Below are 16264 nucleotides of genomic sequence, written 5' to 3' on the forward strand. Positions count from 1 at the left end.
TTGGAATCTATACATACTTTTAGCTGTCCAGTTACAGAGATTGCAGTCAATGTGAAAGAGAAAGGGAATATTAGTCCATTGTTTTATGACCTTCTTTGTACATTTATTACAGAAGATACTACTGATAGTGGTGATGATGACAATCTTTCATCTGTCTTGCGCCAGAGAGCAAAGATGCCGTGGCGTGCCTGTGGGAAGTATCTGAGCTCTGCAGGTTGTCTTTTACTGCCGCTCCTGATCTTCTCGCAACTTTTCAAACACACAGTGATGGTGGCAATCGACTACTGGCTAGCAAAATGGACCTCCGATGCTATTCAATTTAAAATTGAAGCAGAGAAAAGAAACTGCACCCTGATCCAGGTAAAGCCTTCATTGTGAACTGAGTGACTGCTAGACCATTTTAGAGAGCAGTTAAGTATCGACTATGTTGCTGTGGATCTAAAGTCACATGTAGTCCACATTGTAGATTTTCTTCCCTAAAGGACATTAGAGGACTAGGTGGGATTTTTGCATAATCAATAGTAATTTCATGGTTACCATTTCTGAGCCTGGCTTTACATTCTGGACTGATTAATTTCATTTCAATTTCACCAGCTGCCATTGCGGATTTTAAACCATTTCTCCAGAGTATTCATCCAGGTCTCTCGATTACTACTCCAGTGACATTTCCCATTATGTCACCACCTCTACTGTCTTTACCTGGTCTAGCCTACATAACACTGCAAATCTACAGTTATCACAGATCACAAATCATATCACAGATTCATACATCCCACTGGTGCCTGCACCAGCTTTTCAAACGAGCATCATTACCGAGTGCCAATCTCTTGCTTTTTCCCATACCCTTGCACACTATCCCTATCCTAGTACTCATCCAATCCCCTCTGAAATGCCTCAACTGAACTTACATCCAGCATACTGCCAGGCAGTGCATTCCATACCAGACTGCATCCACTCACTGAATGAAGATGTTTTTTTTCTTACATCACCCTTCCTTCTATTGCATATGACATGAATGTATTTGACTCTATAGTTACTCCAAAATGTCTGAGGAAGTCAGCCCATGAAAGGCAATTCGGGTTGGGCAATAAATTCTGAACTGACAGTGAATCCTGCATCTTAAGCAAAAGGTATACAGTATTATAGGCCAATTAGATCAGCTGGCTTAATGGCTCGCGTGTGTGTAGTAAACCAACAGCACAGGTTTGATTCCTGTTCCAGGTGGAGTGATCTTGGTACTTTTTCCCTTCTCTTTCTCCTGAGATGCAACAAACCATTACTGTCAAACGCTGCCAAGGAAATGACCCACATTGAAGGATCAGCAAACAATGAGCCCGCCCTTTGGCAGAAAACACATGAATAAATCAATTTCTACAAACTAGCACTTTGCATTTAATTCCCATCATTCACATAATAAATTCAATTTGAAACTAAGAACATGAGCAATTAATTTTGTTTTTGACAGCGGTAACTGTCTAATGATTTCAGGAAAAATAAATTAACAATAATCCAATTATAAGATTGTCAGGTACAATGGATCATCTAAAGGCATGGTGACTGCTGTTAAAGTGATATATTTTGGCAGGAAGAATGAGGAGAGACAATATAACATGAAGAGTTCAATTCTGAAGAATATGCAGATATAAAGACACCTGAGGGTATATGTGTACAAATTATAAGAGACTATAGAGCACCAAAAACATTTATAACTCCTTTATAAAATAATGACTGTCCCTCAATTGACTTATTATTTCAAATTCTGGACACTGCACTTTAGGAAGCATCTGGGTGCAGAAATGATTAGTGAGATTGATTTCAAGGATGAGGGCAAGGAACAAAAATGCTGCAAAGTGATTTGATAAAAGTATTCAAAATTACAAAGTGGGGGCCTGGAGAGTAAATCGTGAAAAAACTGTTCCCATTTACAGGCTTATTGAGACACCGAGGCCATGGATTAATGGTCATTCACAAACAAGCAAAGGTGAAAAGAAGAGGAACTGTTTTGTGCAACAAGTGAATAGAATCAGGAATGCAGAGCTCAAGAGTACAATGATGGCAAAGTCAGTTGTAGCTTCTAAAGGAAATTAGATAGAACCTGAAGAAAAGGAGAAGTAAATAGGCGTGAGAATGGAAATAGCAGACCAAATAGCATCTTTCTGTGCCGTAATTATTCTTAGTCCAAGATTCTAGGAAGCCTTTCCATCTAGATCCTCAGTACAGTTGTAACAATTGGTATAATCCAATGTGCAAACTTGCTCTAAGGTCATGATTCCCATTTGCTAGGTGAGCATAGGAACAGACAGGTTCATGGCAATTGACTCATCATCTCCACAACTTGCCTGATCGTGAGCTAATCAGCTTGTTAAAAGCTGACCAGCAAGTTTCTCGGCCTATCACAGACCTTCACAGTAGAGTCATATCCTGCCAGATGTAGAGTGTGGTGCTGGAAAAGCACAGCCAGTTAAGCAGCATCTAAGGATCAGGAGAGTCGATGTTTTGAGCATAAGCTCTTCAACAGGACCTTGTGCTCAAAATGTCGATTCGCCTGCTCCTCGGAGACTGCCTGGCTGGCTGTGCTTTTCCAGCACCATGCTTTTTGATCCCGACCTCTGGCATCTGCAGTCCTCACATTCTCCTGCCAGATGTAGCCAGACAATCAAAAGCCAGCAGATTTTAGCTAAAGACCATTGGTTATGGTCTAGACTTCACAGCATCCAGTGGTGAGAAGGTAGGCAATTTTCTTTTGTTTTCCCGATGGTGGATGTGCAGGAAGGTGAGAGTTGGAAGCGTGGAGAAAAGGTCAGGTGACTGGCTTCAGAGACCATTCGCTTGCCCACCCAACCTGTGCCTCAGATTTTCCCCAAACTATGGCAAATGGAGGCCCAACTCCCCAGTCCAGTGGCAGGTCATCCTGGTTTCCCAGTCAGGAAATTTGCCACTTTTCTCACCTGCCAGGAAGGCAGGATGATGAATAGAGGCACTTAAGTGACCATTAATTGAGCACGGAAGGGTAGTAATTACTGGTGAATCAGGAAGGTTCCCAATAGACCTTTTTGGCATTTGAGATTTGTCCTCATTTCCCTGAAAACTGGTTGAACAGTAGGGTTTGGGGCTTGGCTTTGCTGCCCCTTTCCCCTGTAAATAGTTGTTTCTCTGTATACAGCTTATTAATGTTAATAGTTTATTTGCAAACTGTACTGTTTTAAAATTTAAAAAATGACATTCTTGCTAAGCACTGAATTGATGATGTGGCAAGGAAGGGATGGGGATTGGGGAAGTAGGGAGGAACAATTTTTCAGTGCAAAATCACCAAATTCTTTCCCCTTCTCATTTCCTTCTCATCACTTCCAGGGAAGGGAAATTCAGTCTTGAGACTTTGTGTGCTGAGTTTAGCCAAATCATTTTCAAGTGTTTTTGTTTTTAATCTTCATTTTCTGTGGCAGTATTGGGAGAGGTAAATGTTTTCACAACTTAATTGACATTTGCATTGGCTTCATTGATGCAGATCAAAACCCATCTTATTTTGTCCTAACAATAAATCTTAAATCTGTACTCACAAGGAAAGAATCTGTTCTCTGCCTGCATCTGTAATGTAAACCTCTTTTTTATACATAGAAAATGTGGCAGCATCATGTTGCAGTCTTTTCAAATGGCTAAACACTGAAGTCTGTGGAATGACAAGATAATTATGAATTGCACAATAAATCTACCAAGAATGTATAAAAATGCCACACTGATCAATGAAGCATATTTACATTTAGATTGAAACCCCTTTTAAAAAGTTATAACTGAACCCAAGGAAACCTTACTACTTAAATACGTCCAATGTGCATTCTGACATCTAATGCCATTCTTATATGTGCAAATGAAATGTAGATTTTAACGCGATGATTACTGAATTATCTGTCCATGACTTTTCTCTTTCACAGTTGATTCAATAAAAATAAAACCACCAACACCTTAAATCTATTGGTGAATTGGTCCACTTTTAATATAAATAATTTATTCACTGGGATCCAAAGTATAAAATTACAGATCATTAACAGAAGCATCAAAAGGATACAAAAATTATTATTTCATTTGTTCTAAATCAAAAGGCTACAAGTGATCCATTAAACCTGAAGTATCATTGAATAGAAAATGTAAAACACATTTAGAAAGCAATGGTACCTGACTGAGCATTTTTGATTGGAATAAATAGTGTACTAAAAATATAGGGATACAATTAATTGCAAAGCGTTCTTGGGGAAAATCACAAACAGGATTATGAAGCAAGGAGAATTGGGATCTGGAACTAAGCTTTTTCAATTTTTTTTCTATTAATTTAAATGTAAAGAAAAGTTGGAGACCTTCATTATAGGTAAGCACTTTCCAGGATTCTGTCATTATATAGATAAGACCCATGAAACCCACTATAAAGAAATAGACTTACTTGTTTTACTGGAGTGGTCAGCATTGCATCATTGTGTATTGTTTTTATTTATATTTGTTGCACTAGGACTGTCGCTTCAATCATTCCTCCTACACAATAGTGTTCAGCATTCTGTGCTGCCTAGGGATTATCCTCTGCTTAGTTACCTCTATTGCTGTGGAATGGACAGGTCTCAAAGTGACCAAGGAACTACACAAGAGTTTGCTCAACAAGGTCATCCTGGCACCCATGAGGTATTGGACTATCTTTCGAAATTATGTTTCATTGATATCAACTTTAAATTATAAGGACATATTTTTAACCTCACATGACTCCAACTAACAGCTCAATTTACATGTTGCCCAGTTTTATGTTTTATCAACTTCAGTTCCATGCTATTGTATAAAGTAATGGTTCTGAAAGAGTTAATGTTTAATTTGTGTTCAACTCTAATATCCCAGTCTTTGAATGTAGAATTGTCTAGCAGGAAGTCCCAATGGAAAGAAATGTTAATTAGTTCATGTTATTTGTACCTATTTCAAACATGCAATGAAACAGCATTTTGTTAGGCAAGGCAAGTGTCTCTTCTTGTTATGACTCTCTTGTGGTTTATTTTTTTCCACTGATAATTAGGCAGGTCATTATACTCAGCAAAACAAGGATTAATGCAGCTGATCATCCCAAATACCAATAGTAGTAACTGTCCAATGTAGTGCCAACCATAAAGGTTTTGTTCAAGTTGCCTCATAGTTTAAAAGCTAGCTTGTCACATTTGAGTGCTCGTCCTAATGTATTTATATGTGATTTTTTTCAATCAAAGTGAGCCAAAATTTCAAAGGAATTGGTGGCTTAGGCAAGCTTGAAATTTCTAGATCTGCCCACAGTCTGATGTTAGTCTGCTTTGATACAGAATACTGGCAGGTAGATAAATTTACAAAATTTCATGTTTTTTTTTCTTAGAATTCCTCACTTAAAAGAATAATAAATTGGACAGGTGATATGGCACCAGTGATCCTGAAAGGAATCAACAAAATTTATCTAATGCAATAATTTGTTTCCATTTGCTTCCAATGAATTTGAACCAGAGACTAAAAGCAAAACTTAGGAAATTAGAAGCTAAACGTGACAAACGAAACCTTTATAGACGAGTAGGACCCTTAGAGTTGTGGGTAGCTCATTAACAACATGTAATTTAAGCATTATCGAGAGTACTTAATTACATGCGCAATAATCATCAGAAATTACTACCAGTAGCTACAAAGTGAATGTTGCAGCAGAACTAAATCTCATGTGTAAGACAAGGGACCAAAGCGGAACATTACAAAATAAAAAATAGCCATTAGCTCTAAATATTCAGTACAAATTCCTTATTGCTGCTTATTTTCATTCAGGTTCTTTGAAACCACTCCTCTTGGAAATATACTAAATCGATTTTCTGCAGACACTAATATCATTGACCAGGTAAGATACTTCTCTGATAGTCCAGGGATCTCCCTGTAAATAAATATTCTTCTGTTATGGCACAATCCTTCATGAATTCCATCAGGAAGCAATGAAAATGTCAGGTAGTTACCACCCAGCAATAGCATTCAGAAGTTTACAATTAGATGTACATGCAATGTAAAGATATACTTAAGATCTGCATAGATGTGGACTGTAAAATAGATACTTTTTTTGGCATTCAAATAATGGGGACAGCTTTCTGCTGGATTTTTAGTGTTTAAGACCATCTCTGAACATGGACCACTGAACAGTATCTGCTGAGATCGCTGACTGGTTCCATGAATGCAACAAATGAGACTGCAGTGATCCTGTATCAGGCCCCCAATATGAGAGGGTAAAAACAATGACTGCAGATGCTGGAAACTAGATTCTGGATTAGTGGTGCTGGAAAAGCACAGCAGTTCGGGCAGCTTTCGAGGGGCAGGAAAATCGATGTTTTGGGCAAAAGTCCTTCATCAGGAAAACAGGCAGAGTGTCTGAAGGGTGGAGAGATAAATGAGAAGAGGGTGAGGGTGGGGAGAAAGTAGCATAGAGTACAATAGGTGAGTGGCTGGGGGAGTGAACGTGATAGGTCAGGGAGGAGGGTGGGAGAAGGTCGCAAAGAGTACAATGGGTGGATTGGGGTGGGATGAAGGTGATAGGTCAGAGAGGAGGGTGGAGTGGATAGGTGGAAACGAAGATAGGCAGGTAGAACAAGTCATGGGGACAGCGCTGATCTGGAAGTGAGGTGGGGTAAGGGGGAAAGAGGAAACATAGATGCCCTGGGGTTGAAGTGTTCCGAGGCGGAAGATGAGGCATTCTTCCTCCTCCAGGCGTCGGGTGGTGAGGGACCGGCGGTGAAGGAGGCCCAGGGCCTCCATGTCCTCGGAAGAGTGGAGGGGGAGTTGAAATGTTGGGCCATGGGGCAGTGTGGGTGTCCCAGAGATGTTCCCTAAAGGGCTCTGCTAGGAGGCATCCAGTCTCCCCAATGTAGTGGAGACCGCATCGGGAGCAACGGATACAATAAATGATATTGGTGGAATTGCAGGTAAAACTTTGGATGTGGAAGGCTCCTTTAGGGCCTTGGATGGAGGTGAAGGAGGAGGTATGGGAAGGTGAGAAGGGGTGCTCACCTTCCACCCTACCAACTTTGGCATAAACCAAATCATCTGCTGACATTTCCGCTACCCACCACCAGGGATATATTTCCCTCCCCACCCCTTTCTGCCTTCCACAAAGACCGTTCCCTCCGTGACTACCTGGTCAGGTCCACGCCCCCCCAACAACCCACCCTCCCGTCCTGGTATCTTCCCCTGCCACCGCAGGAATTGCAAAACCTGCGCCCACACCTCCTCCCTCGCCTCCTTCCAAGGCCCTAAAGGAGCCTTCCACATCCATCAAAGTTTTACCTGTACATCCACCAATATCATTTATAGTATCCGTTGCTCCCGATGTGGTCTTCTCTACATTGGAGAGACTGGACGCCTCCTAGCAGAGTGCTTTAGGGAGCATCTCTGGGACACACGCACAAGTCAACCACACCGCCCTGTGGCCCAACATTTGAACTCCCCCTCCCACTCTGCCGAGGACATGGAGATCTTGGGCCTCCTCCACCACCGCTCCCTCACCACCCAACGCCTGGAGGAAGAACGCGTCATCTTCCGCCTCAGAACACTTCAACCCCAGAGCATCTATGTGGACTTCAACAGTTTCCTCTTTTCCCCTTCCCCCACCTCACTTCCAGCTCAGCACTGTCCCCATGACTTGTCCTACCTGCCTATCTTCTCTTCCACCTATCCACTCCACCCTTCTCTCTGACCTATCACCTTCATCCCCACAGCCACTCACCTATTGTACGCTATGCTACTTTCTCCCCATCCCCACCCCCCTCTCATTTATCTCTCCACCCTTCAGGCACTCTGCCTTCATTCCTGATGAAAGACTTTAGCCCGAAACGTCGATTTTCCTGCTCCTCGTATGCTGCCTGACCTGCTGTGCTTTTCCAGCACCACTAATCCCCAATATGAGAGGCAGACTGAGACTTCAACAGACATTGTTCAGTGGAGTTGCTGACTCAGTGGAAGGATATTGCCCAAGGTTCAGCAGCCTGCTGTTAGTTCACATTAAAATGGGAGCCTCAAGTATGTGCGTGATAGATTTTGCAATTATTGTAATTGAACAATTTCTGCCGAGATCTCTGTCTGCCTCTAATATGGGGGCCTGGTGTAGGATATTTTATTAGTGCCTGGTAAGTGCACAAAGCTGTGTGATGTGGAGGAAGTCTGCCATTTCTCACAGTTGCTGCATGTCCTGGGAGATTGCCCTCAAAGCTTGCGACTAATTGTGAAGTTACTGAAACCTCCTCTTTAGATATCTGCTGCTTGATTCCACAATTATAAAGCCATTTTTACCCTTACTAGCTTCATCTGGGAAGGGAGCATTGCCCACTCTGCACCAGGTTCACATTATAGATGAATTCCCAAGCATTAGTAAATTCCTCGTTATCCCTAGCTAATATCTCTAGTTATAAGTCTGAGCTGGGAGACAGGAAGCAAGTATTCCAGGCAATAACTTATAGGATTTTTGAGGCAAAGGTAGACAGGCCAGATTGAGTCAAGTGGAAATGTTGCTTATCTTACTACTCACCTTTAACATTACCTTCCTTCTCCAATGAAGGAGAAAAATAGAGGCGCTCTCTCCTTCATTTCTTCCTCTGTTATCCAGCAGCTGCAGGAAAAAATAGCAAAGTATTAAGAACAAGCATTCTCCTCCGAGAGTGAAAGACAAGTTTTTGTTATCCTTCAGAACTTTGTGGATTGGTATTACCAGAGCTCAGATACTGTTCTAGAACCTGCTGACTTCAACATTTTACTTTGTTGTAGCTGTTTAAATGCAGATGTGCTGCGCAGTTTATGTTTGCATGGCATGACCAATTTAACTATCAAAATCATGAAATGTCCCATCCAGCTGCTGATCAATTACAATAAGCATCCTTTTGCGGTCTAGTTTCCAATAGTTAGGCTTATGGAACCATAGTAAAGCATACCAAAAGGAGACTGTTCAGTTCAGTGAAACTGTCCTAGCTCCTTTGTAGATTAAATCCAGATTATCCTCACTTTTTATCCAAATTCCTGCAATTTTCTTTTCTTTCAACTGATTATACAATTTCCGTTTGAAGGCTACTCTTTAATCTATATCCATCATCTTATCAGGCACTCCATTCCAAATCCTAACCATTCATTTTCTTAAAAATGTCTTAATTTCTCCCAGTTTTTTCACCATTCACATTAACGTTTGTCTTCTGTTTATTAACCCCTAAACCATTGGAAATAGTTTCTGTTCAATGATCTTATCCAACTCTTCTTGATTTTGTACATCTCTATTAAGTCCCCTGTTAATTTTCTTTGCTCTGTAGTAAGTAGCCCCAGCTTCTCCAGTCTAACTACCTAACCGTATCCTTAAGCCTGGGAAATCTCTTTTGCAGTCTAGATTAGCCCAGCAGGTCAGGCAGCATCCAAGGAGCAGGAAAATCGATGTTTCGGGCAAAAGCCCTTCATCAGGAATGAAGGCAGGGAGCCTCCAGTGTGGAGAGATAAATAGGAGGCGGGTGGGGCTGGGTGAAGGTAGCAAAGAGCACAATAGCTGAATGGGGATGGGGATGAAGGTGATAGGTCAGAGAGGAGGGTGGAACAGATAGGTGGGAAGGAAGATTGGCAGGTCTGCATCCTTCCCACAGCCTTCATATTCTCTGTAAAGGATTGATTCCATAACGAGACACAATACATCCGCTTTATAAGAAGTAGTGTTTACTGTAGGTTTATTGTAAGTTCCAGCTTTTTACAAAATTTCCTTTAACTCATTTGTTAATCTTCAATGATTTGTATACAACATTTGAGATGTCTCTCTGTTCTTGTTCCTCCCCAATCTTTTGATTGTATTGTCTCTCCGTATTCTTCTGATAATGTCATTTCACACTGTGTTCATGTGTCATGTGTCAGCCACTTTTGTCCTCTTCCTTACTGTATATTACGCTTGCACATTTTAAGTCCTGTTCAAATATTTAGATTGTGCCCAATACCACCAAGTCAAATTCACTCATGTCTATCGAAAACAGCAATGGTCTGAATACTGAGCCTTCAAGGCTGACTCTGCATTCGTTTCTCCAGTATAACGAAAGACCATTCATCACATCTGTCTGTACCTGTCCCTTAACTAATTTTGTATCCCTGCTTTTACTGTCCTCTGTATCTCTTGGACTTTAATTTTACCAGTAACCTAATAAATGAAACAAATGCCTTTTATAAATCTATATATGCAAGGTCAATTGCAATCTTCTCATCACACCATTTGTCACCTCATGAGAAATCCCTTGTTTGCTGGCTGTCTTTATACACAGGGGTCTCTGACCTATGAGCATCCGACCTACAAATGCTTATAAATGCAATCCCAAACAAAGGTGTATTAAATATAATTCCAAAAATGTAGCATGAATATTTCCTCATACTTACAAAAGACTGTTTTATATTAGCCTGCAATGTGTTCTGACTTGCATACAAAGACTCCAGAACAGAAACTGTTCAAAACCCAGGGACTGCTGGTAATCTGTGTTGTTAACTTTCTCTTGAAGTTTGTTTCTCAAATATTTTTGATAAATGTTGAATACTTGTAATGTCAATGGAGAGCTGCTATAGATTCGAGTAAATGAAGCTATAAACTTTGAGAAAGCTAATCTGATGTTGGCAGAGAAACCCTTTCACCTGCAACAGCATATGTTCACCTCCTTGACACTGACAAATTCTTGAATTCTCACTCCTAGTAAAATAACTGTTTCAATGATGATTTGTTTAGTTCAATAGATTTGAAGAATGGGGGCGGATTATGAAATTCTAATTTTATTTTAATGTTATTTAATTAATTTTGAATGATTTGATGTTTGTGTTTATTTTCAGCACATTCCTGCCACTCTGGAGTGTCTCAGTCGATCAACTCTTCTGTGTGTCTCTGCCTTGGCTGTGATCTCATATGTGACCCCTGTATTCCTTATTGCCTTAGTTCCTCTCGCTGTGGCTTATTACTTCATTCAGAAATACTTCAGAGTAGCATCCAGGTAACTTCCCACCAGGAACTGAATATGCTGTTGTATAGGGAGTTAAAATTACAGAACCAGCCTGTTGATAGCATCAAGGAGAAACCTAATGCCACTGGGAAACTGGAACTGCTGTGTTAGCCATCTGTCGTGGGTAGGGTGAAGCATAGTGAAATGTGGAGCAAAGTTCCCAAAAGTCTATTGCAATAATCTGCAGTAATTGTAGCCTCAGCAACTGAAGAGAAAGTTTGATTGAACTAGTGTGCAATTTCTAAAATGAGACCCGTTATGCGCTTCTTTGAGTGAGATGACCAACTGAGTGCAGATCACTGTTAATTATATTAAGACAAGTTGCATCCTTGTGACTGTAAGCAGTCCTTTAATATCGTTCTGGACCTATTTTCTACCTTTAACACAATTGGTCGCAACAATTTACTCTTGTTTTAATCCTAGAACCCAGCTGGTGAAGAATATAACTGAAGTTAATCTTAGCAAATGTTTTGATTTAATTAGTTACAAACATTTTAATGGAAAAACAATAGTTTTATACTATGTCTTTCTGCAGTTGTTCATGTAAGTTCCTAGTTAATATACATAACCTGCATTAAATTAATATACAGTTAACTCCCCCAAAAGATCTGCTCCACCATCCTGGTTGGTGGAACTATCTTGGCTTGGTTTGATTTTATGATTTTAATTATTACAAGAAAATTATCCGCAATGGCTTTTTCTACTCTTGTTCCATTTAACTCTGGAGTTGCCCAAGGATCTAATCATGGCCCTTTCCAATCCTCAGCTCATGCTAGTCCTTAGAAATATCATGCAAAAATATAGCATCAGATTCCACGTGTATGTTGAGGATACTCTATCTCATCATCACACGGACGAACCCCTCCATTGTTTCCGATTTGTCATATTGCTGGTTTGACATCTGCTCAAGGATGATCAGAGATTTCTTCCAACAAGAATGTGAGAAAGGTTGAAAACATTGTCATTGGTACTCACCACAAAGTCCCTTCTCTGTTAAATATTTTCATCCCTAGTCATGGTTTGGAGATGTCGGTGTTGGACTGGGGTATGCAAAGTTAAAAATCACAACAACACCAGGTTATAGTCCAACATGTTTAATTGGAAGCACTAGCTTTCAGAGCACTGCTCCTTCATCAGGTGGTTGTGGAGGACAATTGTAAGACACAGAATTTAAAGCAAACATTTACACTGTGATGTAACTGAAATTATACATTGAAAAATACCTTGATTGTTTAAGTCTCTCATCTGTTAGAATGGCCATGTTGGTTTCACTTCTTTCATAAGTAAATCGCAAAACTTTTTTAAAAGTTACATTCACAGGTTAACATTGACAATCGGTGTCAGCCCAGATAATGTGTTGGAAGTGTTAGCCCCCGTGTGCTGTTATCTGTGCCGTAATGTTTAGACTGATTTCTAATCTAAAAAATGAATTAACAAAAACTTACATGGATTCATGCATTTTTTGAGCAAAGTACAAGTACTAGAACAAGTGTGTTTATGTGTGCATGTGGGTTTGTGTGTGTGTCTGGGTTGGGGGGTTGTGAGTGTCTGTGAGAAAGTGTGTATGTGTGAGTGTAAAGAGGTCTAAGTCTGTGAGAGGGTGCCTGTGGGAGTGTGCGTCTGTAGGAGTGTGTGAGAGTGTCTGTGTATAGGAGAGTGTCTGTGTATAGGAGTGTGTCTGTGTGTAGAAGTGCCTGTGTATGTGTGTGTAGTGCAATGATGATCAGCTGTAGTGTTACATGAACCCAAGGTCCCGGTTGAGGCCCTCCCTATGGGTGCCGAACCTAGCTATCAGCCTTGGCTCAGCCACTTTTCGCTGCTGCCTGTCCAGAAGTCCACCTTGGAGGATTGTCACCCGAATGTCCAAGGTCGAATTCCTAGACTGCTGAAATGTTCTCCAATTGGGAGGGAACACTCCTGTCTGTTGATTGTTGTGTGGTGCCCATTCATCTGTTACCATAGCCTCTGCTCAGTACACATGTACACTCTCTCTCTCACAGACATGCACAACCCCTCCACCCCACAGACACACAGACACACACTCCTACAGACACACACACACTCCCACATTCTCACATGCACCCCCTTACAGACGTAGACCCCTTTACACTCACACACATATGCACTCTCTCTCAGACACTCACAGGTAGATAGGATAGTGAAGAAGGCGTTTGCTTTCCTTTATTGGTCAGAGGATGGAGTACAGGAGTTGCGAGATCATGTTGCGGCTGCACAGGACATTGTTTAGGCCACTGTTGGAATATTGCGTGGAATTCTGGTCTCCTTCCTATCAGAAAGATGTTGTGAAACTTGAAAGGGTTCAGAAAAGATTTACAAGGATGTTGCCAGGGTTGGAGGATCTGAGCTACAGGGAGTGGCTGAACAGGCTGGGGCTGTTTTCCCTGGAGTGTCGGAGGCTGAGGGGTGACCTTACAGAGGTTTATAAAATTGAGGGGCATGGATAGGATAAATAGACAAAGCCTTTTCCCTGGGGTCAGGGAGTCCAGAACTAGAGGGCATAGGTTTAGGATGAGAGGGGAAAGATGTAAAAGGGACCTAAGGGGCAACTTTTTACGCAGAGGGTGGTACGTGTATGGAATGAGCTGCCAGACAATGTGGTGGAGGCTGATACAATTGCAACATTTAAGGGGCATTTGGATGGGTACATGAATAGGAAGGGTTTGGAGGGATATGGGCCGGGTGCTGGCAGGTGGGACTAGTTTGGGTTGGGATATCTGGTCGGCATGGATGGGTTGGACCGAACGGTCTGTTTCCATGCTGTACATCTGAGTCTGTCACGCACACACACACACATATATGTTTATGGAGTGAATTTGTACTTGCAGAGTTACATTGTACCTTGTTCAAAAAATGCATGAATCCATGTAAGACTCTGTTAACTCATTTTTTAAAATTAGAATCATTCTAAATATGGCACAGACAACAGCACACGGGGGCTAACACTTTCAACATATTATCTGGGCTGACACCAATTGTTAATGTTAACCTGAGAATGTAACTTTTAAAAAAAGTTTTGTGATTTACATATGAAAGAAGTGGAACTAACATGGTCATTCTAACAGATAAGAGACTTACCAAACAATCAAGGTATTTTTCAATGTATAATTTCAGTTACATTACAGTGTAAACTTTGCTATAAATTCTGTGCCTTACGATTATATATTCCACAACCACCTGATGAAGGAGTAGCACTCCAAAAGCTAGTGCTTCCAATTAAATCTGTTGGACTATAACCTGTTGTTGTGATTTTTAACTTTGTAAACCCCAGTCCAACACCAGCATCTCCAAGTTATCCAAAAGTCTTCTGCCTCAGTCATACCCTAATCCAATTTTAGCCTCTTGAACACTTCTTATTTTAATCACTCCCCAATTATTAGTGGTACTTTCAGTTACCTTGGCTCTAAGTTCTGAATTTGTCCCTGAATCTCTCAGCCTTGCTCTTAAAAATTTACCTCTTTGATCCAGCAATTGATCAGTCTTTGCCTGAGACCTCCTACTATGGCTCAGTCTCAAAATGTCAATTTTTTAAAAACTTTTTTTAATTGATAATGATTTTAGATTATTTGACTATGTTAAATATTTAATAAGTATAAGTTATTGATGTAGGAATCACAGTAATAAAATTTTCAGATGCTAGTTTTTTCATTTTCATTTTTCAAATTTTTTTTTCATAGTCGCCCATCTCTCTGCAAAACAGAAATAATTTCTATTCTTATTCTCTTGACGTTTTGAAAAAGGCAGTGGTGCATTTTTCCAAAACCAGTTTGTGAAGTCCAATTTTAATGATGAACTATCGCAAATATTTTAATGCTAATACAAATTAAGGTTTATTAAAAAAATTCAAAACACAGAGAGCTAGTTATTGTGACTGACATTAATACAAACATCGAAAGAAGAGCATAGGAAAAAGACAAGGAAAAAATTTACAATTGCAAATTACATCCTACTATATTTGCAATACTTCATCATTAAAATTGGACTTCACAAACCTTTTTTGGGAAAATGCACCACTGCCTTTTTTCAAAATCTCAAGAGCATAAGAATAAAAATTATTTCTGTCATGCATAAAGGAGGATGACTATAAAAAATTAATTTGAAAAATTAAAATAAAAAAGCTACCATCTGAAAAGTTTACTTCTAACAAATTAAAGACCAAAAAGTTAATATGCAGTGATTTTTGCACTTGCATGGTCTATCAGAAACTCCTCTATGTAGATATCAGACACAGATGAACGTAGTTGAAGATGCGGCAAAATAATTCCTTTTGGGGACCCTCTTGTGGTGCTAGGATAGTGTCCCTCACCCTGGACTGAGGACTGCATTCAAATCCCACCTGCTCCAGAAGTGTGTAATAACATCCGTGAACAAGTTGATTATATAAATTGGTTAATTTCTTTTAAAGTTAAAAGATAATAATTCCTATTGAGGGACCTCTTATGGCACAGTGGTAGTGTCCTGTCCTGGGCCGAAATGCCCAGTTCAAATCCTACCTTCCCGACATATATAATAATACTTCTGAACAGATTTATTATAAAAAATGAGTTACGTTTTTAAAAAAAACATAAATTCAATTTCTGTTGAGCTTGCTCTTGTAGCACTGTGATAGTGTTCTATCTCTGAGCCAGGAGACATTGGTTGATGTCCCACCTGCTTCAGAAGTGTATAATAACATCATTGAACAGGTTCATTAGGAAAACAAATAATACTTCTTATAGAATATATATTAAAACATATTTTTGTGACTGGGAATTAGTTCACATTTCAGGTAAGATACAGAATTCTTCCCAGAAATCAGGATTTCAAAAGAACTTGAGACTAGAGGCGGACTGTTATCAAAGACTGGAGCTGCTCCTGTTATTTCTGGTCTGATGATACAAACAGACTGAGGAAAGACATCCAAGCTGTATAATTAAAACTATTCAAAAGTGATGCAGTCACATTACCAGAATTCCTGGATGAGTCACTGCAGTGAACAAGGTAGCTTTGATGCATCTGATCAAATCAATCTGGTTTTGAGAGATTCTTGTGGGGACTGAGGGCAATCTCTAGTGTTAGGAATTCTAATTTTGTGTAGTGCAGTTTTATTTCAAACCAAACCCTACTGGAGGATACAGACTACTCGTTGCTCCTTTGTGAGTTTGACTAGAAAGATTTTGCACTGCCCAAGATGTGACAGTCCCAGAGGGTATTAAGTTAGTTTTTGTCCTCGAAGTTTTTGGGAAGCAGATTCTGTG

The 16264-nt window shown here is 40.2% G+C and overlaps 1 protein-coding gene across 7 annotated transcripts in view; it reads left to right on the forward strand.

Annotated features, from left to right (window-relative positions):
• The window catches only part of abcc8 (ATP-binding cassette, sub-family C (CFTR/MRP), member 8), a 226633-nt gene that overhangs the window by 172655 nt on the left and 37714 nt on the right, over nt 1-16264 (forward strand). For all 7 annotated transcript variants that reach the window (XM_060838873.1, XM_060838872.1, XM_060838875.1 and 4 more), the window contains 4 exons: nt 113-360; nt 4499-4665; nt 5803-5872; nt 10843-11000. In XM_060838873.1, the coding sequence (XP_060694856.1) occupies nt 113-360; nt 4499-4665; nt 5803-5872; nt 10843-11000 (643 nt within the window). The remainder of the gene's footprint in view (nt 1-112; nt 361-4498; nt 4666-5802; nt 5873-10842; nt 11001-16264) is intronic.

Source organism: Hemiscyllium ocellatum, chromosome 18, assembly GCF_020745735.1.
Source record: "Hemiscyllium ocellatum isolate sHemOce1 chromosome 18, sHemOce1.pat.X.cur, whole genome shotgun sequence".
NCBI classification, from domain to species: Eukaryota; Metazoa; Chordata; class Chondrichthyes; order Orectolobiformes; family Hemiscylliidae; genus Hemiscyllium; species Hemiscyllium ocellatum.